A 21,520-nucleotide genomic window follows, 5' to 3' on the forward strand; every position below is an offset into this window, starting at 1 on the left:
AGATCCTGACTCATTACCTATAGGTGTACTCCCAATAGGGTCAATAAACTCTTAGTAGAAGGCTGTGAGATTGAGCACTTTGATTTGTCTTTGTGCAAGGGCATGTGATGATTTCTCCATTCTCTCAGTGGAATTGCTGCTGGTTTTTGACCTATGGGGACAGCTGATTCTTTGGCTACGTGTGCACCCAAGCAGTATCTCTCCCACCTTTATCACCAGCATCATATTTAAAGAATTACTGAGGCCATGTGAGGCTTCCCTTGTCCTGCGCACCTCCCAGGACCACCTCCATCAACCACAATTAGAAGAAATAGGCTATTAATATTTTGTAGAGTTTTTTTTACTCCTCAAAGTCACTTACAGCTTCCAGGTCTGATCCTGTAAAGTGCTGAGTAACTTCCAGTGAAGTCAGTGAAGCAAGAAGGACGCTGTGCATGGCTCACACAGCCAGTAGGATTTCATTAAATGGAGCCAGGGGTGTTGACTGATGCCTTACCACGTGTGTATGCAGAGAGGGAATTCAACCCCATACGTGAAACTCTGTTACATGTGCGAAACCAGATAAGGATGGTTAGGATCACTTATTTTGCCCTTAATTCTCTGTGGCCTTGAGTCTTTGTTGCATTGAATTTTGTTCAATTAATTGAACAAGTTGAGTTTTTTGAAATGGTTCCATAAAATACAGGCAGGGAAGAATTTGGTCCTTTGGTCTGTGACTGGGGTTGGTACAGGAGAGGCAGAAAAGTACATCAAACCATCCAGTAGCTGTGCAGCTTAAAAAACTCATTTTTGCAAACCTTACACCTAAAAACACAATGCAAGAGGCAAAGTCTGCTGCTGATAGAAATAGCTGAAGCTGCCTTGTCTTTGGTTGAAATTTCCTGGCATTTGTGACCATGAAGAATTTGGCCAGCTCTGAGTCAGGGAGGGAACGCTGGAGCCCAGCAGAGCCTCACGACACTTTTCTGAAGTGGTTTAGTAGTAGTTGGTGGCCCCACGTTACAGCTCTCCAAGTCTCCTCCTCCACTCTTGGTGGGTGTTTCAGCAGAAAGGAAAACTGGTGTCAACCACTTTGGTTGTGAGATTAAAAAGAGCATTGATACTGGTGATACTGGGCTATACTGGTGACAGGAGGAAAAGGTAAGAGACATATGAGTGGTTCAGGCTTTCTTTGGCTGTTCAAAAACAAATGTAGGCAGCGAAGAAGAGGAAGATGAATGAGATAAAATGAAGGTGCGCACCTTTACGTGGCTCCTAAAGGATGTTATTAAGGGAGAAGGAACTGTTTCATATGCATAAAGGAAGGGTATTTGGGGATACTAATCTAGAAATCTCTTCATATTTGCTTTCAGACTGACTCAAAAAGAATGAGGGAAAGGATCAAAGCAGGCAATGGCTGGGACAGGTTCTCCATGTCCACAAAAGTGGTGTGTGGGCTGTGGAGGGTCCCAGCAAGCACCACTGGATGGAAGCAGGCACCCACACGTGCCCTGCTGCAAGCTGCTGTCCCAGATTGATGTGGAAGGCAATGCACACAGTGCTTCAGCATCCCAGGAAGGCTGAGGCAGGGCTGTGTCCTTCACCTTGCCAGTTTTGGGGGAGAGAAAGGACTTTTAGCAATGGTGGAGCCTTGTATATAAAGCTCAGGGGAAAATATTTGCTGTAAGGGGCTTTGCACAGATATATAGGTTCAGAAGTTATTAATACTGTAAAGCCCATGTGATCATCTGCTTGGAACCCAGCTGCAAGATTTCCTCAAATTAGCTCTCATTTGAACTCAGGAATAACCTCTTTGGGAAAAAAACAACAACAACAAAAAGATACCTCAGTTGGTCTTCATTTAAAAATTTCCAGGGAAGCAAAATCCACCACAACCTTTGGTTGCAGACGTTAATTAAGCTCACTTTGGAAATGTGGGTCTCATTACTAGTCTGAATTTGTCTAACTTTAGTTTCCACTCATTTGAACTTGCTGCAACTTTGCCTGCCAGACTGCAGCACCATTTCTCAGTTCGGTGCCTCGAGCGGTTTCCCTTAGGTCTGGTTGTGGCAGTGACCGATGCAGAAAGGAGGTGGGTGAGCAAGGAGGTTTCTGCGGCGGGTCTGAGGGATGCTGGATGTTGTGGGATGCAGAACTGATTTGACTCGTGAGGAGGATGGAGGGGTGAGAAATCGTTGGGCGATTTTTTTTTTGCTCTAGGCTCACTACACCGTATCAAATAGGGGCAGTTCCCTTCCCTAGTCAGCCAGACCTCTCCTAGGGTATCTGATGAACAGGAGATGATTTTGGTTGAATTATTGATGTGAAGCTGCTTTTCCAGCCCACCAGAAAAAAAGCACTGAGAAGGCATTTTTCACTGAATTTGTGGGCTTTTGCAGTTCCTTCAGGAATTCTTTAACCTTTCATTAAGAGAAAGACAGTTATCATCACTTGGGCTTTTCCCTACAATTGCAGTTAGGATTTGCTCTGTCAAAAACAAAGGAAAAACTTCAGCTCAGAGCACTGTGGTCCCTTCTGTATATGGCCAAGCAGCCTCTTGGCTGTCCACTTTCATGCCTATCCCATGGGCAATTTTACGAGAAGAGAGTTGAAATTGCGTTAAACCCTTGAGATTATTCAGACCAGGCAAAGCACTCATTCCTGAAGAAGCTTAGTTTTGGTAAAAGAGGTACCATGCACATTATGCAGGGATTTTGTGACCTTTTAGGGGTGCTTGTGGAAGAGGAGAGGGGTTGGTGTGCTGCTTCTTCAGCCCTGTCTGGGCCACATCACCTCCAAGCCTTCTGGCTGTTTTTCCCAAAGGTCTCTCTAACCACCCACTTGACCTTTTATCCTGTGGTGGCCGTTAATGCTTACCATAATATGGTATTTTGTCATACAGTATGGATACCCAGCTGAGTGTGCAAGGCCAGAAGAAGTCTCCTGGGGCTCTTGTGAGAAAGAGGAGCAACTGTGCTGAGAAAAGGGAGCATCACTGCAGAGAAAGAGACTGGCTGATTTCAGACAAGGGTCAATTCTGAAAACAGAGACGTTGATCTTTCTGCCCGTTAGCATCACATTTCTCCGGAGCTGAGAACTGGAGGATAGTACACCTGAATTAAGAGCAGTACCACAAAGCCTCTTTCGTTTAGCTAGGATGAAAAGAGTCTATACATGAGCTCAGAGGTGCTAGCAATGCTACATGCATGGTTTGCACTTTTTATTTCTAATGGTTAGCTGGGCTGTCTCTGTCTGAACCGTAGGTATAAGTGCCGTTTATACCCTTTTCCTTCAAACAAGCATTTTATTTAATACACTAACGTTTGGTCTAGAATATTATGCATATTAGCAGGATATTACTAATCTGGCAGCTAACAGTATGTCCACCTTGTTTTAGTTTGTATTATTAGGTTGAGCAATGGGCTTGCTTGGAAAGCAGCAATGTAGCACAGGTACAGGACCAAGTGTATAAACTGCCTCATTTTTAGCTGATAAATGCCTATATTTAAATCCATGCTGAAATTATGCTATGTATTGTTGTGTTGAAAGCTAAATGTGGGGTTGGAAGGAGATTTCAAGAACTGGAACCCAATCTCCTTGACAAGGACTTGCACGAGGTATTACCCTCACTCAGCAGTTTGGCTACTACTGGTGGTGCAGCTCAATGATCAAAGTAGTGGTTATATTTGTGAGCAGCTAATGGGCCTGTGCTGGAATCGCCTCTGACCATATGATACGCAGTGGCTGTTGATATTTGTTTGTGTTTCGGTAGTGTTGGAAAGTCTGAGCTGCAAACCATGAGCTGTAGTGCTAATCACTATACAACTGTAGAAAGGCAGGGAAAAAATGAGAGATTGGCCCTGTCCTCTCCGAGTTCACACTCTTAAGTACAATAAAACTGGTTACAAGATACGTTGTTCAAAAGAATACAAGAGAGAATTAAGGAAATGTGAACTGAGCCAGCGGTGGTTGTTCAGCATGATCGCAGTGTCTGCAGCCTCAGTAGAGCTGAGTTTCCGTAAGCATCAGTCAGAAGGGAATGCAAGGGTGTGGTTTGAAGGATGATAATGAGATAGCTCTGTGGCTATTCACCTCCTCCCTGGCTTCAGGGACAGCATGAAAATAAGCACAAAGCTGCTCGTTGCAGCTTGTGATGAGAGGTGGGCCGTGTTGGTCAGCATCCTCGTTCATCATCACCCCCACCAGCTTAGACCCAGGACCCGTCTGCTTTCTCAGAGTGGCCAGAAGTGGTTGCTCAGTTCCCATAGAGTGCAAATGCAGAATATATATGACCCTGAGCTGTAGGGGTTTCCAAAGTTGGAGGTTTGTATCTGGATTGTTGTATTTAATAGCTGTTGAGAGATCTCTCTGAATCTACTTATCCTCAGGTAGGTGGGAGTAACCCCAAAGGAGCTCCTAGATCAATTCTTCTATCTCCTGTAGGTCTGTAGGCTTGTAGTCTATACGGACTGACGTCGACTGTGTGACATGATACGTGTCCCTCTGTGCAGAAACAGGATCGAACATCTGTAGGTCATTCCTGTTAAGTGTAGCCAGCTAGTTATGTGTATCGCTGCCATTCAAAACAAAAATAAAGCCATGTCCCACAGAAAGAAATATCCAAGCCAAAAAATTTCATTGAAGCTGAAATAAATAATTTTGATACAGCTAAAAGATAAACTTAAAAACAGAGAAGGTCAGAACTAACATTGTAAAAAATTTTAGAATACAATGCTTCAGAAGTGATGGGGATTGATGAATACATTCAAAATACCTCTGAGCTCTTTAACTAGATTGCTGGCCATAAAGTGGGAGTCATCACTGCAGGACGGTTTCTGACTGACAAGGACATGTAGAGCTGCAAAAAGCATGTCAGGGGACCATATAGAGCAGAGACCTCTGCAACAAGGAGCATAAATATTTAGGTAGCCTTTAGGGCACAGATAGCAAAAGCTGGGATCTGGACTCGGGACTGAGGACTGAAAATGAGACCTTCTGCAGAAGGTGACTGGTTTACCAAATAGGAAAGGAAGCAAGTGCATCCAAAACACCAGGAGGGCTGCTGACCCAGAATCTGTGCAACATAAGCCCGAGATGAAATGGCTCATTGGAAGAAGCATCTCGCACAAGCTCCGCAGAGGAAGTCCCCGGGAACTGTGATGTGGATACTGGCAGGTCTGGAGGAGCCACAGAGGAATCCTGGCAATAGGAAAAAGGCACCTCTCTTCCCCCTTTCTTCCCTCTTCCTCTCTCAAATATCTCTCTTGAAAGGGATTTTTTGTTTGTTTTTGTTTTCATTTTGATTCCTGCTGAAAACCAACCCGTGATTATTTTTATGGGTGAAAAGGAGCGCAGGGGAGGATCTAAGTACCACCGGAGCCTAATTAGGAGCCCCATCGTATTAGATTCCAAAATTAGATAGGAAGCTGGGCTTAAGGGTAGTCCAAACCCAACCAATTCCTACTTTGGCCTGGCCAACGTAGGTGGGCCAGACTGGCTTGGAGCTGTTTTGAAGAAAGGCTCCTTGCCCACGGAGGAACCGTTCCAGCTGCCATGGAGCTGGAGCCCAGCGCCTGGTTCTCAGCCGGGCCAGCCTCTGCCTCTCTGCGGCCGGCTATGCGGGTGAGCCCGAGGGGCATTCAGGCTCCAGCAGCTGAAGATGGTAATGCCGGCTGGCCTCATATGCCTCCTTGTTATTTCAGTTATCTGGACAGCCTGTAAAAGTTTATTTCAAGCTGTCTCCTCACTCTGACTTCTACATGTTGTGCGTCTTCACCTGCTAAAGAGCTTGTCAGAAATGTCTAATGAGGTTTACCTTTAATCTTTGTACCTTTGCAGAGCCTTCCAACAAATGATTTCATAGTGTTTTCCAAACCATGTTACTCACCTTTGCCGCTTGGCTAATAAGAAGTATTAAATATTCGCCTTAGCCAGGAAAATCAAATCTTATGCCCATGATCACAAAACAAATCAGTATCAGGAGCCAGAAAGCAAGACATCAGTTTTAACAGTATTAATGGATAAGTGAGCTTTCTCAACTCCTAAATAACTTTTTTCTTTTTTTTTCTTTCTTTTCTTTTTCTTTTTTTTTTTTTTGGGGGGGGGGGAGGGGAAGGCAATATGCAACTATCTTGTACGATATCTCCATGGTGCATTTTTTTTTTTTTTTTGCCAGCCTAGTTAGAAGTCATCCCACTTTCTTATTGAAATAAAGGAAATTCAGAGACGAGACAAGTTATCCTGACTGAACTACAGGCTAGGCAGGAGTTGGGCTTTAGCAAAATGTATCTTCAGAGCCTATGTCAAGTGCAAGGCAGCGAGTCTTAATCCTCTTTTACAGAATTGCCGTATCTTGCATTTACAATGAGCTCAGCCCATGCATGTGACTGTTACTGTGGTTTATCTGAGACATGGCTAACTTGACTTTAAGTTTAGACCATCAATAGTGATTTGAGCTGCTTGTGGCAGCGCAGAAGTTGCCATACAGCAAACAGCCTAAAGCATGTTTGCGATGTGAGCTATTACAGACCAAAGCCTGTTTCTCTTTCTCATCACCAGTTTCCTGGGAGGATAAAAACCATATTCAGACTGTACACTATGGAGAAGAAGCATCTATTGAGAAGCATTCAAAGTTGGGCTGGTTGAAGCTTCAGCTCAACTTATGAATGGAAACGCTGTGTGGACAAGCTTAGGATGGGTTGTAACTTAATTTGCAGTAGCTTTCCGTAACTTGGTAAAAAAACTCAGGTTGGCTTTGAAATAAATGAAAAAAAAAATACACAGAAGTTTTTACAGTGGTTTTACAACATGAGTTTGAAAATCACAAATTGTTAAAGAGATGCAGTGCTGAATAGAAAAAGCGAATCAGTCCCTGATACACAAAGGTGTCCAGCAGTGGGCACAGCGCCTTGGGTCAGTGCTGCATTGCCCCGTGGGGCTCCTTTGCAGCGTGCAAGTGCTCCCTTAGCCTCCTGAATTCCTTCGGCCTCTGGGTCTGAGCCACACTGATGGACCTGAAAATCTTATCAAGGCTTGACGTTACAGCTGTTAGTGGTACTTAGGGGAAATGTGGTGTTCCCACCAGTCCCAGCACTGGAAGGAAAAAACCTCACTGTTGCTGGGCGAGTTATTTTCCACTGCTTTCACACCAACAGCCTATTTTGCCCGGTACTAAAAACCTTAACCTAAGATGGCAATGCCTGCCCAGTGTCTTCCCTATAATTTCTCTGGTATCCAGAAGCTCTCCATGTGTTAAGCACTCTAATCAGCCTCAGAGCTGCTGCTCTTGTGGTCTTGCACATTGCACATAGCTCCCGCTTGGAAAACAAGCAGTGGCTTTCAGCTGCCTTCCTACAGGGCGAGGTGTGTCTGCTCACCCTCCGGAGACAGGGGCTGCGTCCCGGGGAGGAGGAAAGCCAACGTCGTGGCCGTGGAAGTGGGCAAGGACTGAGGCTGGGGATGTCTCCTGAAAAAGAAAAAAAAAATAGTTATTTTGGAGAAGAGCATGTTTTGTGTTGTTTAGATGAGGGGATTTTGTCTTTTGTAAATGTCTGGGGGCTGGGGAGATGCCTTTTCTTCCTCTGTGTACAATATTGTTTAGTTCATGTCGGAAGGGAAAAAAATGGTCTATCTATGTCCGTGAGGCTAAGGGGATTTTTTGCCAGCAGCGTTACAATTTGTAGGGTTTGATTTTTCTCTGGAAAGAAAAAAAGAAAAAAAAAAAAGGCATTTTGAGAACAAGGCCTGGGTAACCAAAATATGTTTGTTTTTGTTTAAGACGCTCAGTAGAGAAATCTTCTCTTGTCTATTGTTAAGAGCGAGGTCTAAATCAAAGGAAAATTCTACATATTCTAAAATATACAGACACCGCTTTGAAAGCAAAGCCAAGCAAAACTTTAAAAGAGACCTTCTCCTTGATGCAGAAGTTTCGAGTTAGTTTACTGAGCTGGGCTCCAGTGGAAAGAACAGCCTGAGAAACAAATCGCAAATCCACTTCTGGAGGCGGAAGTGGCGGAGAGCATTGTATTAATAGCACACAAGACCTTGCCACGGTGTTTCGAGTCCAGGGCTGAGCAGCAGCAGCAGCAAGGAAAGGCTTTGCCACTCGTGGGGATTTTGTTTTCTGATTTTCCTCGGGAAGGTTTCAGCCAGCTCCAGACGGAGGGAGCTGAGGGCCTGATTCTCTCATGTTGGGTGGTCCCTCCTCCCACAAATAACCCTATTGAAAACAGAGGGACTATTTGTGGAGTAATTTGTTTGTCAGGAAAAGTAGGGGTTGTAGGATACGGCCCCAATTAGCAGCCAAATTCCTGGTTATTTTCTCGTGATAAAAACGCAGCGAGCTGTCGTAGAGATGCACGTCGCATCTCTCCGCTCGCCGTTTGAACTCCTGCCACTTGCTCTGTGCTCCTTCCTCCGTGCTTCCCACTTCCTCGCCATCCCAAACCGGTCCCAGCATCATGCTAGCTCAGTCGAGAGGTCTGCTTTCCTCCCAGCGGGGTCTGCTGTCATTCCCAGTCCTTCACTGTGCCGTTTGGGATGAGTAGGGTGCTGCAGGGACCGTCCCTTGCAGCCATCAGCAAGGGCATCCGGGGGCTGCCCCTGAATTTCACAGCCTCACCACTGGAGCATGCGGGGCTGGCGATGTACATCATCCCGACATCACCTCCGAACACCCACCTCATCATCCCAGCCATAAATCCCCATTTTTAATACAACCCGCATATAACCAATGCCGCTCCGGAGGATGCCCCTCCTGAACACAGCCTTTCTCAGGAGATTTTCCTTAACGAACAGCTCACCACCAGCTTCGGAAAGGCTTTCAATTGCATTTTAATGTTATCAAAGGGCAGGCTCCATGCCCGCCCCACGCCAGCTCAGCACGCCCATGCTGGCAGGGATTTTGGGAGCTGCGGGGCCGCTGATAGCAGTGCCACCGTTTGGGGGCGGGAGAAGTGCTCATGGTATTTGTATTTTTTGTGGCTCCCTGTTTTGATAGCCATAAGTCATTAGTGGTTTTTAATTTTTTTTTTCTTCTTCCCTTGCAACTGAAATAAGGGCTGAAAGGGTAGATTTGTCCTTCTTTTTTTCTCTCTCTCTCCCCCCCCCCCCCTTTTTTTTTTTTTTTTGGCTAATCTGAGGCACGCTGCCACATCTGAAGCCACTTGGCTCATTATGGATTTCATGGAAACTGATTCCCTGAAAGTGTTTCCATATGTGTGTTCCCAATATATCCCATCCTCTTCTAAATGGGAGTACAAACTCGCACACGAGCTGGAAATGGCTTCAGGATGTGACAGAGAAGTCATATGACTGGAGTGGCACTGTGTGTGGCCCTTTCTGAAAGACACGGTGTCCTGTGTGCTGGCTCCCATCCTACAGTAGATCCAGTTTCAAAGACTATCTTCCTTCCCGGATTCTTAAAAGCTCTTAATCAAGAAGCAGCAAGGGATCCTCTGTCCTTCGTCCTCGGGAGGGACGTGTATTATTTGAACGGGGCTTGAAAAGAAAGTTGGGATGGGGAGGAAAAAGAGGGGCTTAAAGGGTGAAATTACAGAGAAATGCCAAGGGCTTCCCCCCCCGCCACCCGCCCCTGCAAAACACAGTTTCTTTTCGTCTGCTCGAGAATCAGATGGTATTTCTGAGTTGCTAGCATGCAGTGGAAAAGTACAATTCATGACAACATTGGAAACAAATATTTATACTGGATAGTTAAGGCACATTTTTCTGAAAAAAAAAAAAAAGTAATGAAGTCGACTGCTAGCCCCAATGTATATTATCTTCCCATTCACTGGATTTGTGGAGGATTCTTGTGCTGACGCTCTCCATTACTGTACGTACATTCATCGCAGATCTCAGCCCTGTGGTTTCACCCCCTTGATGTATACAACTCTGTTTAGGTTGCTATCCAAGAAAAGCCTCAAATGTTCCCTCTGATGCGTTTTGTCTGGGACTTGTGAAAACCGGCAGCGGCTGAAATTCAGGCAGGAAAATCTGGGGAGAAGTGAATGGCGAGCGGTGCGCGCCTGCGTGCCTTTGTGTGTGTGCCGTGCAGCGTTGCAGAACTACTAAAGACTTATTTCCAGGAAATGTGATTTGCTTCTTGCTTCCAAAGTAATGCGTATATGGCGTGAGACTTTAAACAAACTTTAAACAATATTACCAATTCCTTTCCACGTGAATCACCCGAGACTGAAGTCACCAAGATGAGGTAGCCGTGACGGAGAGGTTCAGAAGCTCCCCACCATGCACGACTTGCAGGCCACAACCACAAGCCAAGAACGTTTTTCTTTAATATGACATTTTGTCCCCCTCGTGTGGTTCTCCTTAGAGAGGTGTGTGATTCCTGGCTAAGTGAAGTTTCACAACTGGCAGCATCTTTAAATGAGACACAGGTGACTTGGGCTTTTGCCGTGCTGCTCCTAATAGCACATCCGAGGGTGCTTTTTTCTGCCCAAGGGAGCAATTTCTACCCATTCATACTGCTAAATTTCAGATGAGCTGCTTCTTGAGGTACAGACAGCGGCGACCTGTGTTTGGGCATGCAGTGTGACCCAGCAAGGCTTAGGTGCTTCCAGAACATCACCTCCTTTCTGCACAGTTCATCCAGTCCAACTGAGTCCAGCTCCCATGGTGGAGCCCAGGCTGGAGAAGTGCAGAGACCCATTTTTACATTAAGCAATGTAACAGCTCTGCCTGGGAAACACTCTCCTTCTGTTGCACGAGTGGTTCTTTAATGGTCGATGCTAATTACGTTATTTATGGGGTGTTTCTCCCAGCAAAGAGCTTAGGTGCCGCACCATAAACTCCATGAAAACATCTATCTGTAAATTAATCCGTGGTATTTGAGGTGCCAAAGTCCTGTTACCTAAATACCAGGAGGCATGGGTTTAGGTGTGAGCTAAGGTGCAGAGGGACGGCCCGAGGAGATGTGCTAGATTTAGGTTCTCGTGTGTTGTGTGAGGCTCTGAAGGGGTTAAAATGTTCCCTCCTTGCCTGACTTTTGTGAGGCTGCTGTGCTTAATAATGCTGCAGTTTAAATGGTCCCAACTAGGCCTTGAAGTTAACACCTTGTTGAGGTGAAGAAAAGAGGAGGGGGGGCAGTTCACACCTTTCCTGCCGCTATTGTTTGCAGAGAGACCTGCGAGGTGGGAAAAAAAATGCAAAAAATTAAGAACCTCCCTTTCCCCCCTCTATTTTTTTCTGAATGTTGAAATTTTTATTGAATTAAAGGGTGGGAAAGGACATTTGAAAACACACAATTTCCGACCTTAAAAGCTTGCAAGCATTCAAACAAAGCACAGTCAACCCAAAAGTTGACCAAAAGCAGGTGGGCAGAGCTCTGGGTGCTATTTCAATGGTGCTGCATGACCCATGCGGCACATAGCCATATGCTTGGGAGGAGCGTCCCTGAGCTCCGGCATGGGGCTTGAATTTGTAGGATTCAGGGACTAACAAGGAATGGATGCACGAGGAGATGTCTTGGGGTCCCTGGGAATCACAGTCCCAAGCTCCATCCCGCAGTTGCATCCATACTGGTATGAAGCCTTTGGAGAACCAAAGACTGACCTGGAAGGAGCTGGGAGCAGGATCATGCTGTGTGTGATTCACTAAAAGCTTATTCACAGAGGCAGGTGACAAGAATTTAACAAAATGAAGAGCGAAGTAAAACTCTTCCCCTGATGGAGGAGCATACTTGGAGTTACAGCTACCAAAAAATCACTACCCCATGCAAACACATCAGAAAGAATTCTGGAGATTGCAAAACTGAGTGCTCAGAAATTGGGAAATGTCAGTGCTTACATTGCCTGTGCAACCTTAAATCAGCCTCATTCTGCTTATGCATTATATTACAGATTTTAATTACAGGATCACATGATACTTTTCCCACGGGATTCCTGCCTCATTCAGTGTGCAGGATGGACAGTGCTAACTTAATGAGCAGCTCTTCAATATTTTGTTTTCTTCTTGTTCTTTGCATTTCCCCAGGCTTTGCTTGTTGCAGAGCATTAAATTTTTCTCTGAAGAAGGAATTCTTAATTTCTTGATGGGCTTTGCTCTAATATTTCTGCCATGGCATTTGTATGCAGTTCGTTGCGGTGCAATATTCCCAAGAATGAAAGAACTTACTTAAAAAAGAGTACCAAGACTGACTCTAAGGTGTAATGTAATTCATTCCCCCTTTTTTTCTGTCACCTACAGCATGACATTTTTTCTGCATTTAACTTAATGTTCAGATCTGAGCTTCAGCTGCAGCTGTGAACATTTAGCACACGTGCAAATCAGCATCCAGCATCTTTGCTGGGCACAGAAACCAAGGAAAGGACTGGCAGTCACCACCTGTAAAAATCTGATGTAAAGAGATTTTGGCTGAGTCACGCTGGAACTGTGAGGCAGAAACATGCAAAAAGTCCCGTTTGCTCAGAAAAATAGTCAGGTCTCCCTGGTCTTGTTCCCTCTTTCAACAGTGGGTCTGGGAGATAGATAGATGTCTTTTTTATTACACGGCTCTGATACTCGTCCACAGAGGTCTGCTTGTGTGCTGCCTTCAGGAGGGATCGTGTAAAAGCAATAGCATGCTCCCCTGTGATTCAGTGCTGTCTCAAAATGCATGTGGAGAAGTAACTTGAACGCTGATATTTCCTACTTTTCTCATTCTTCACATGCTAACCTCAATGATATTCTTTAGTTTGTCCCTGGCTTTGTGTGTAGTTTCTTAGATTTTTTTTTTTTTTTAAAAAAAGCAAACCCCAAATAACCCTTCCCAAATTTTCCTTGCAATATCACACAAACATCCACTCAAACCATCATTTATCTCCTTTTATGCAGGCTGCTGCCATTCCAGCTCATGGAGCAGCCGTTGGCAGTCAGGGAAGAACTCTTGGTCAGGACTGGTGTGAGGAGGGGTAGGGATATCCCTGTGTGTCGCTAATACTTGCCAGCATTTCAGAAAATGAGACTCAGGACTCCTCAATTTTCTTGCAGTCTCTGGACAAGTGTCTTTGTGGGGACACAGTGTCTTCTGCCCATTTTAGGCAGAATGCTTATAGTTTGTTCATATTTAGCTGGATTTTCGTGGCAACATCTCTCACAACAAAAGCCACTCCTATTCCAAAGTTCAAGTCCTTACTTCAAAGCATGGAACTGGTACAGCTTTTCAAAGGGAGACTTCTCAGAGTTTAAGATTAGTAAAACAATATATTTTCCCCAGCAGAAGAGTTTCAGCTGAAATTTTAAAAACAAATAAATGCATAAATCACAATTTAGCCCGAGACAGACGCCCAGCATGGACAATTTCAGCCAGAACATTTAAAGTTTGGCAAAGCTGTACGAGACTGAAAATCGTCTCATAATGTGAAGTGTGTGGCATGCTTCATACCAGGCGATTTTATCAGCTGTAAGTAGTCCAAGCTGCACATACAATTCATAGACGTAAATGTTAGGGAAAAAAAAAAAAAAAAAAAAAAAAAAGCTGTGGTAGAATAATTAGAGCTATATCCCAGCTTGAATCAAACAAATGAACAACAAAAAAAATAAAATCTAATATCTACTTCATAAGACTTAGCACTGAAGTTCCCCAAAAAGACAAGTGGATCATTTAGTTGCTGGTAAATATTTATGGAACTGAATTTCCTTGAGACAGTCTGTTCAGTGACTTTAAAACACCACCACGCTCTGTCTTCTTGCATCTTGTGATGCATTGACCCGATGTGCTAGACATTTCCCTGTCAGACATGCGAAATAAACCAAGGGGTCCTTTGTCTTTTATAGCATAAAGCGACAAAGCAAATTGCAGAAATGACAAAGAAATTGCAATATTTGTTAGCTACAAACTTACCCTACAGCTCTTTAAAGCTGACGTCAGCTTACTGTGCCCACAAGGAGTTAACCTATCCACAGGACGTTATGATCTTTAATAATTGGAAGTGATTGGCCAAAGTGCTGTAAACCTGGCAGAAATTTGTTGCCTTGTTTTCTGCAAACCACAAGCACAGCGTATTAATTGAGAAGTGAACATTAACTGGCATTAGCTGGCATCTGTAAACTGAAAGAGCGAAATGACCACGGCACTCGCTCAGCTCCGAGCTGCAGAGCTGCAAAGCTGCCACAGGTAAAACTGTCTTTTAAAGGCGAATGCAAAACTATTTTAGTCGGCTCTTGGCAAATCCCCAAGTCTAGGGTTTTTAATGAGGCTTCTGCATCAAAATAAGTGAAACCACATGGAATTTTAATTGTTCTTATTCTAAATATGAAACACACTGGTGAAGTATTCTTGAATCTAGTATCGGAGCATATATATTGGCACATTAACGTTACCACGTTTCTGCTCTAAGCATGTATCTCTCAAAAAACCTGAGTGCCAGGTTACCTTAGAGAGGAATCTAGATTTTAAAAAGGTTTACCCTGTGCTCCTTCAGAGGTTAAGCTTTTGCGTGTGAAACATGTTGGTTTTGTGTTGTCAAACGCTGCAAATTGATCAGCTTCTGAGGGGAAGAGAAGATCACTCTCTGTGCTTGTTGTCGTGTTTCTCTTTCGGGCAGCATGGAAGAAAGGCGATTCTTTCTACACCACTGTGGTTTCACAATTTTGCGGCCATGGTGAAGGGCGGAGGATCTGTGCTTCCCCCGTTTAATATACGCTATCACGAGAGTGGGAATTCATAGATGCAAATTATTTTCTTGCTCTGACAGTGGAAAAATTAGCATAAATCTTTAATCCTGCCGGGGAGAGGAATAAATAAATTATTTACTTGCGCTGTCATGTTGCTATATTGCCGATCAACACTGCTGCTTGGGTACGAGCAGATATACAAAGATGGGTGCCGTACCCAGAAAAGCTGCTTGTGTTCCCAGTCCAGCAAAGAGCTAACCATGCATACATGAATATGCATCTGGTGTTTGCAAGTTAGAACCAAAGTCAACCCTCACACAAGAGAAAGAGGGAGCCCAGAGAAGAGGGGGAGGAGGGTGATACAGCATCAGTGAGATTGCCAAGCAGTGAGGATGGCGAGAAGCTGACTTTTAGAGATGACTTTTTAAATAGTTTCCAGCCTCAGTTAGAAAAGAGGTTTTACAATATGAATCATAGAAAACTTCTTCGGGTCTCCAAAATAAATATCTTTACACAATGGCGATGTAGAAGGCTGAGGGAGGAACAAAACCTGTTGCAGGGTGTTACGAAGATAGCGATAGGTATTTTGGCAAAAGTGGGTTAGAGACCTGAGTGTGCAGGAGTGGTGCAGACACAGCTATGAGGCAGATAAGAAAGGGCAATAGTTATTTGGCCTTTGGGTAAAAAAATAGGATTGTGCTTTGCACAGGCAGTAAACAGTAAAAAGAAACAAGCGTAAATTTACTAAGTATGTAAGGAGGTCTGTAGCCCCATATTAGAGATGCTTGAATGTGGTGTGCACAGTCCTGGTCATACAGGACATGCGTGATCTGTTGGCAGCATCCAGCTGAATAATGTTTGGATCTAGCCCTGAAAAGGAGATCAGCTTTTAATGTGTAAGACTGTGTGGATAGTACTGTTATTAAAATGAAAAAAAAATGTGTCAGCTGCAAAGAAACCAAAAATGCCAGTGCTCTTCTACACCCTTGCGCTCATAACAGGTCTACCTTTGATTGTAAAATTCTTGTTTAGCTTCTATTGGGGTAAACTAAAAGCAACTCTGTTCATGTTGAGAGAGTTGCAATAACAATTAAAAAGAAAAAAAAAAAAAAAAAAAAAGGAGGGGGGAGTAAGCAGTAGCAGATTGAAACTCGGTATTTTGAGCAGCTGGGGAAATTATGTTCTAACCCTATATTTCCAGATACATATCAGACCTGTTCACAATATACAGGATAGTGTTCCAAAATTACAGCTTTGAATCTGGGTGGTATCGCCTCTGGCTATTGTTTGCAGTTGGGAACGAAAGAAGTTGCATCAAGCAGCGGAGTGTTTGCTGTAAAGGTACAAGTTATATTACATTCCACGCTGCTGTGGTTTCAGGGCTTGATGATGGAGACAGACCCATTCACCCCTAGGTCACTGATTCGGTTCCAGATAAAGCTAATAGTAATCACATTGTCATCAGGAGTTAAAAACGGGCTTTTACTGCCCATGTAAAGCTCCATGCTCGCGGTGTCTCGTGAGACGGCGTGTTATAATCCCCAGGTTTCAAGCTGCGGGAGTCGGGCTCCTGGCTGGCAGCGGCCCAGTTCCTCCTCTCTGAATCCTGCCTGTGTCGGAGCTTCGCTTTGTCCTGCTGCTGCTTAGATATTGTCTGATACAGCCTTGAATTGATGGCGTAGGCTATGTGGGCTGGCAGAACGGGAGAGAATTGTGGTTTAAGACACAAAACGCACCACACAAGGTGGCAGGGGCTGAGTCTCTTGCGCACCCTAGTATCTGCAGCTCAGATCCCAAACCCGTCTGCAAGGAGGAGCAGTGCTACATCCTGCGCTGGGCTGTGAGGGGTGTTCCAGTGCTTAGTAAATCAGTTTGGCACCTACAGGACCCCGCGTTTTCCTTTAAAGCAAATCAGATTCAGCAGCTTGGCAAGAGGTGGATCTGAAGGCTCGTAAAGCTGTAGACGTGTCAGCTGGGAAGCGCAGGGGGAGCCGATTTGGCGTCGTGGGTTTTTCCTTTCATTACATCCCTCTCTTTCCATCTTTCTGTAGATATGCGTACATGTACCTACTGCATATTGGCTGAAGCAGTTGCCTCTGTTCTGCACCGTACTTTTCCACTGGGCTTTTTCTATTTCTCTTTGTCCCTTTTCCCACACCCTTATGTTTCCCTGCTTCTCTGGCTCGCGGCGCAAGCTTCCACCAACCTTTTTTTCTGCTCCTGTCCACCCCGCAGTCTCCTAAGCAGATCACCAAGCTGCTAACGTTTGCTTTCCAGTTCTGCTCCTAAACTTTGGCCGTTTGATGTGGGATTAGGAATTAGGCAAAATGAGTTTACCCATCCCTGTTTTGTGTTAGAATCAAATTCGCAGTGTTACCATCCAGACGTTTACAGTAGCCATAAACTGTGTGGTCTTTTTTTTCAACCAGACTGCACAGGCTATATAGGAAAACAGCTTCTTTCAATAGCAAAGTGAGTGCTGGGGTTGTAATTTTCCACAGACTGCCCTGCGAAGTAAAATTTGCATCTTTGCTATCAGCTCAGTGGCCGGGCCCACTTTGAAACCCTTGAGACACAGCAAATGCCATTTGTCAGCCCCCACCTAAATAAGTCGCTTCGAGGCAAGAAGCGGGGCTCGGTCACCCCCGGTGTAACTCCACTGGTGTCAGTGGTGCAGCTCACTCGGTGTTGCCAACTGCCGTACGTTTATTACAAGTTGCACGATAATTGCCCTTTTTACCCCAAACCCCAGCTCCTGGAGGCGCGTGCTGAGGTGGGAACCCCAGCTTTTCGCATAAAACCAGACCTTGGTTTCCAGAGAGGCCGCAGCAAACAGCTGGATCCACACAACCCAAGCGCACCCTCAAAGCTCAGAAAGCAGAAGGCAAATCAAATACAAGTCCACGTTTCTATTTTTGGCTCTTTTTCAAACTCTCAATTTTTGAGAAGTTTTTTTTTTTTTTTCCGGGCCTGACTTGTGACCTTGGAACGCTTTGGGTTGGCAATGCCGCTCCCTCCATTGGCATCAGGGGAGTCAGACTAGGGATGAATTTGGCCCAGCACTTGTAGAAGAGAGATGTATGACTCTGTTCCTTGCAATGTGTTATTTGATATGATCTACTGTTCTTTTGGGGGCCAAAAGAAGTGGGTTTTCTTAAAAAAAAATAAAAGAATCTATCATCACTTGATACAAAAAATGGTATTTACAGAATTGTTTTCCCCCGTCTTCTGTTATAATTTTTTAGGTGCTTCAGAGCTGGGCCCATTTTCAGATCCCAGGCAGTTCACAAGCATTTCATCCCTCACTGAGAGCCGCTTCTCCAACCCACGAATGCACTATCCAGCCACCTTTACCTATACACCGCCAGTCACCTCAGGCATGTCACTGGGTATGTCCGCAACCACTCACTACCACACCTACCTACCACCACCCTACCCCGGCTCTTCCCAAAACCAAAGTGGACCTTTCCAGACCAGCAGCACTCCATATCTCTACTATGGCACTTCGTCAGGATCATACCAGTTCCCCATGGTGCCGGGAGGGGACCGCTCCCCCTCCAGGATGCTTCCTCCGTGCACCACCACGGCCAACGGCAGCACGCTGCTAAACCCTAACTTGCCCAACCAGAGTGACGGTGTGGAGGCGGATGGCAGCCACAGCAGCTCCCCAACCGTTTTGAATTCTAGTGGCAGAATGGATGAGTCCGTTTGGAGGCCGTACTGAGATTTCTTCTGCCCGGCCCGACCTCCGCGAGCCAAAAAACAAACGGTCGACTAACTACGAAGTGCCTGGTTTTTGTTTTTGTTTTTATTCTTTTTTCCTAAAAAAAAAAAAAAAGAAAAAAAAAAAAGGAAAGATTTTACCGATATGTGCAACTGTGTAGATGGGATGATAATGGCCATAAATAACACGAGAGTTACCAACACACCACCACCCATGTTTCAGATTATGTGGATCAAAGCACATATTATTTTTTTCTTGGAACCATTTTACCTTGTTTCATATTTAAGATGTACTTTTTACACACAAAAAAAATCCCCCCCACCTTTTTTTTTCTTTTTTTTTTTTTTTTTTGTCTGAAGTGTTTTAATAGCGAGTTCTTTTGCCAATGAGGAGAGAACGGACTCCCCAGCTATCAGGAGAAGCATGGTGATGCAAGGCAAAGGCTGCATTCCCTTTTATTTTTTAACAACTAACCATGAACTCCAGATACAGTTGCAATCATACAACGTACGGGACCCTGCTCACACAAGTAGTGCAATTCAACTGGCTTGTATTGGTGCACATAAAAAGGAAAGCAAAGATCAAGTTGCTTCCATTTTGCCGTGATACATTCAGATGAAAGTAGCTGTCCCAAAACTCTGTCCAAGCCTTGCTGCAGATAACAGTTGGAACTTCTCTGTGTTCATTGCTTTTTTAGTCTGTTTTGTTTTTTGGGGGGTACTTAACAAGAACAAGTTTTCAAGTTAGTCTAGACAACCCTGGGGTTTCCTTTTTGCTTTTGTGTCCATTTGTTTTGCCTTCGATTAGCCAAAAACCAAAAATAAAACCCAAAACCTTTAAAAAACAAAAATAAAATGTTATTACTTATGCAAAATATGAAAAAAAATGGCAATATATATTACTAGAGCCAAAATGGTATACATAGTATTTGTGTTTGGCTATGTTCTTTTTTATATTTTTTTTTAAATTATAAGTGTGTAAAATTTGAGGTTGTTTGCTAACATGAATCATCATATAACTTTAAAAGAATATTTATAATTATTTAATGACATTTGGACCCTTTAAACGTTTCTTAATGTAATGATATATCGACTTCGGTCTCTAAAAGTGTTTGTTTTTTTTTCTTCATCACATTTCTGCGATGGTGTAAACCTCAAAACTTGACCCAACTCTGAAAAGCAGTTCCAGTGTGAACCAGTTTACAATGTGACTTAAAAATGAAAAACCCAACCCAAACACATCCACATCAAATGTCTTTGGATGTAGGATCTTTTTATATAACTTATGAAGGAAATATTGTGTTTAAAATATTTTATTATCTGTCTGGTTGCCTTCAACACAGTCTTGCCTTTTAATCAGTAATTGTGGAGACACTGGAAAAATGGTAGGAAGGATGAAATGTTTTCTACCCTTCCCCTGATTTCTTTTTCTCCCAGAATTTTTTGCAGAACTTCAAAATTTGAAAGTTTTCATATTTAAAATGTTCTGACAACACGATTTGAACTCTGACAGACTTTTTTCTCCAAAGAAATATCAAAATCATTTCAAAAGCTGTACTTTAAAACTAATCATTTGTTAAGTTTCTCAGAAATGGGAGTAAGGGAGAACTGGTATAACTTTTTCCTCCCCTTGAAATTTCAACCCATTCTATGGAATAAAAAGGTTTAAAGCTGAGACAGAAACTTCCCATCCTGTTAGGGAATCACCCATCATTAGCATTAAATGCTAGACTCCTAAAGCTGTTGTGTTTACTTTGCCATACTAGAAAAACAAGCACAAGCTCAGCAATACTCGCCTCCTCAAACCCAATGCTGAAGATAAAAGTCACTTTAAAGCCACCCCGGGGCTCCCAGGCATGGTGCACCCACACGGAGAGCAAATTGCACCCGAACCCCATAGCCAACCTGTCTGCTGCCCATGTGTCCATTGGAGGGGCCCACATTTTGCCCACCCTTGGTGGAACATTAAGCATGTGCTGATGGGGTTGCCCAAGTGTTGCTCTTAACCCTTCAAAAGGGCTGTGACCAGCTGGCACCCAGCACCCCCTTCTTCCCCTGCCTTCATATAGCCATAACCAACAGTCAGGTTGATGGTTGGGCTTGATGATCTTGAAGGTCTTCTCTAACCTAAATGATTCTGATTCTAAGCATCCTCCTCAGGGGCTGCCAGTCACAACGATGCTCCTCGGCTGTACTTGGGTTACCTCCAAAGTATCGCAATAAATCCGTGGTGGCCATGGCCGTACAGAGCCAAGAGCTCATTGGACACCACAGCCACCATCACTGTTAGTTGATAGCAAAGCTGTTAAACTAAAACAAGTCATCCTAAGCATGGTACATTCCTCCAATTTGTGTGACTATGTGCTCTTAAAAAAAAAAAAAAAAAAGTCTTTGCCTTCTAAAGGTTGTATAGCAAGTATGCTTAAAGTATAAGTAAGACACTTTTTTTTTTTTTTTTTTTTTTTTTTTTCTAATAGTTTTCCTTCAAAGATGGAAGCTGTAATTGATTCTATTTATTGTTGGTTTGTGGTAGCTTGAAGCATACCACTGTCCATTTATTTGTAACTGTAAAATACGTTTGTTAGTCTCAGCAGCACTTAAAAAGCCAGTGTCTGGTTACACATTTCAGTTTTGTTTTTTGTTTAGTAAGCAAGAGAAAAAGATGTACTGCCAGTGCAAGCTGTTTCCTATTTAATAAAAGGTACTATATTTGTACATTATTTGTTATTGCTGAGAAGGGCTTTTTAAGGTTTACTGTATGCATATTAAGTAATTTTTAGGGTGCTTTTGTGTTGAAATGTTGTTAGAGTGGCTGCAGGCAGCAACCCAGATTTTTTTTTTTTTTAAGACTTTGTTGTAAAATTCAAGCACTTGGTTTTTGTTTCTGGATAAATCCAGCACAGACCAGACTTTTGTTTTGCTCAGTACCGACAGAACTCTGCTTGTGTCCCCACGGTTTTTGACCTGGGCCATTGGGGACAAAACGTTCAAAACGTCTTCTCCACCTGGTTGAGGAGCACATGCCTGATCCCTGCTCTGGGCTTCCATCACACCATGCAGGCAGATATCTGACTCTGCCTGCTTGAGCAGAGAGATAGAATGGAAAGGATTTTCTAAGCACTTATGGATGGAGGAGCACCAGCCTGTTGATTTTCGGGAGATCCTGTGCTCCTGAAACCTTGTGGTGCCTTTGAAAAACCTCTCCCTG

The 21,520-nt window shown here is 43.9% G+C and overlaps 1 protein-coding gene across 2 annotated transcripts in view; it reads left to right on the forward strand.

The window, feature by feature from the left end:
• The window catches only part of RUNX2 (RUNX family transcription factor 2), a gene marked incomplete at both ends in the record, with an annotated part of 157,107 nt that overhangs the window by 68,870 nt on the left and 66,717 nt on the right, over positions 1 to 21,520 (forward strand). Inside the window, one exon of one of the 2 annotated variants that reach the window (XM_082758109.1) lies at positions 17,835 to 18,605. The exons of the other annotated variant lie outside the window; for it this stretch is intronic. Coding sequence (XP_082614235.1) covers positions 17,835 to 18,313 — 479 coding nt within the window. Of the gene's footprint in view, positions 1 to 17,834; positions 18,606 to 21,520 lie in introns of those variants that run through there. 2 annotated transcript variants of the gene reach the window in all.

This window comes from Aythya marila (assembly GCF_965140915.1).
Source record: "Aythya marila genome assembly, chromosome: 3".
In the NCBI taxonomy this organism is placed as follows: domain Eukaryota; kingdom Metazoa; phylum Chordata; class Aves; order Anseriformes; family Anatidae; genus Aythya; species Aythya marila.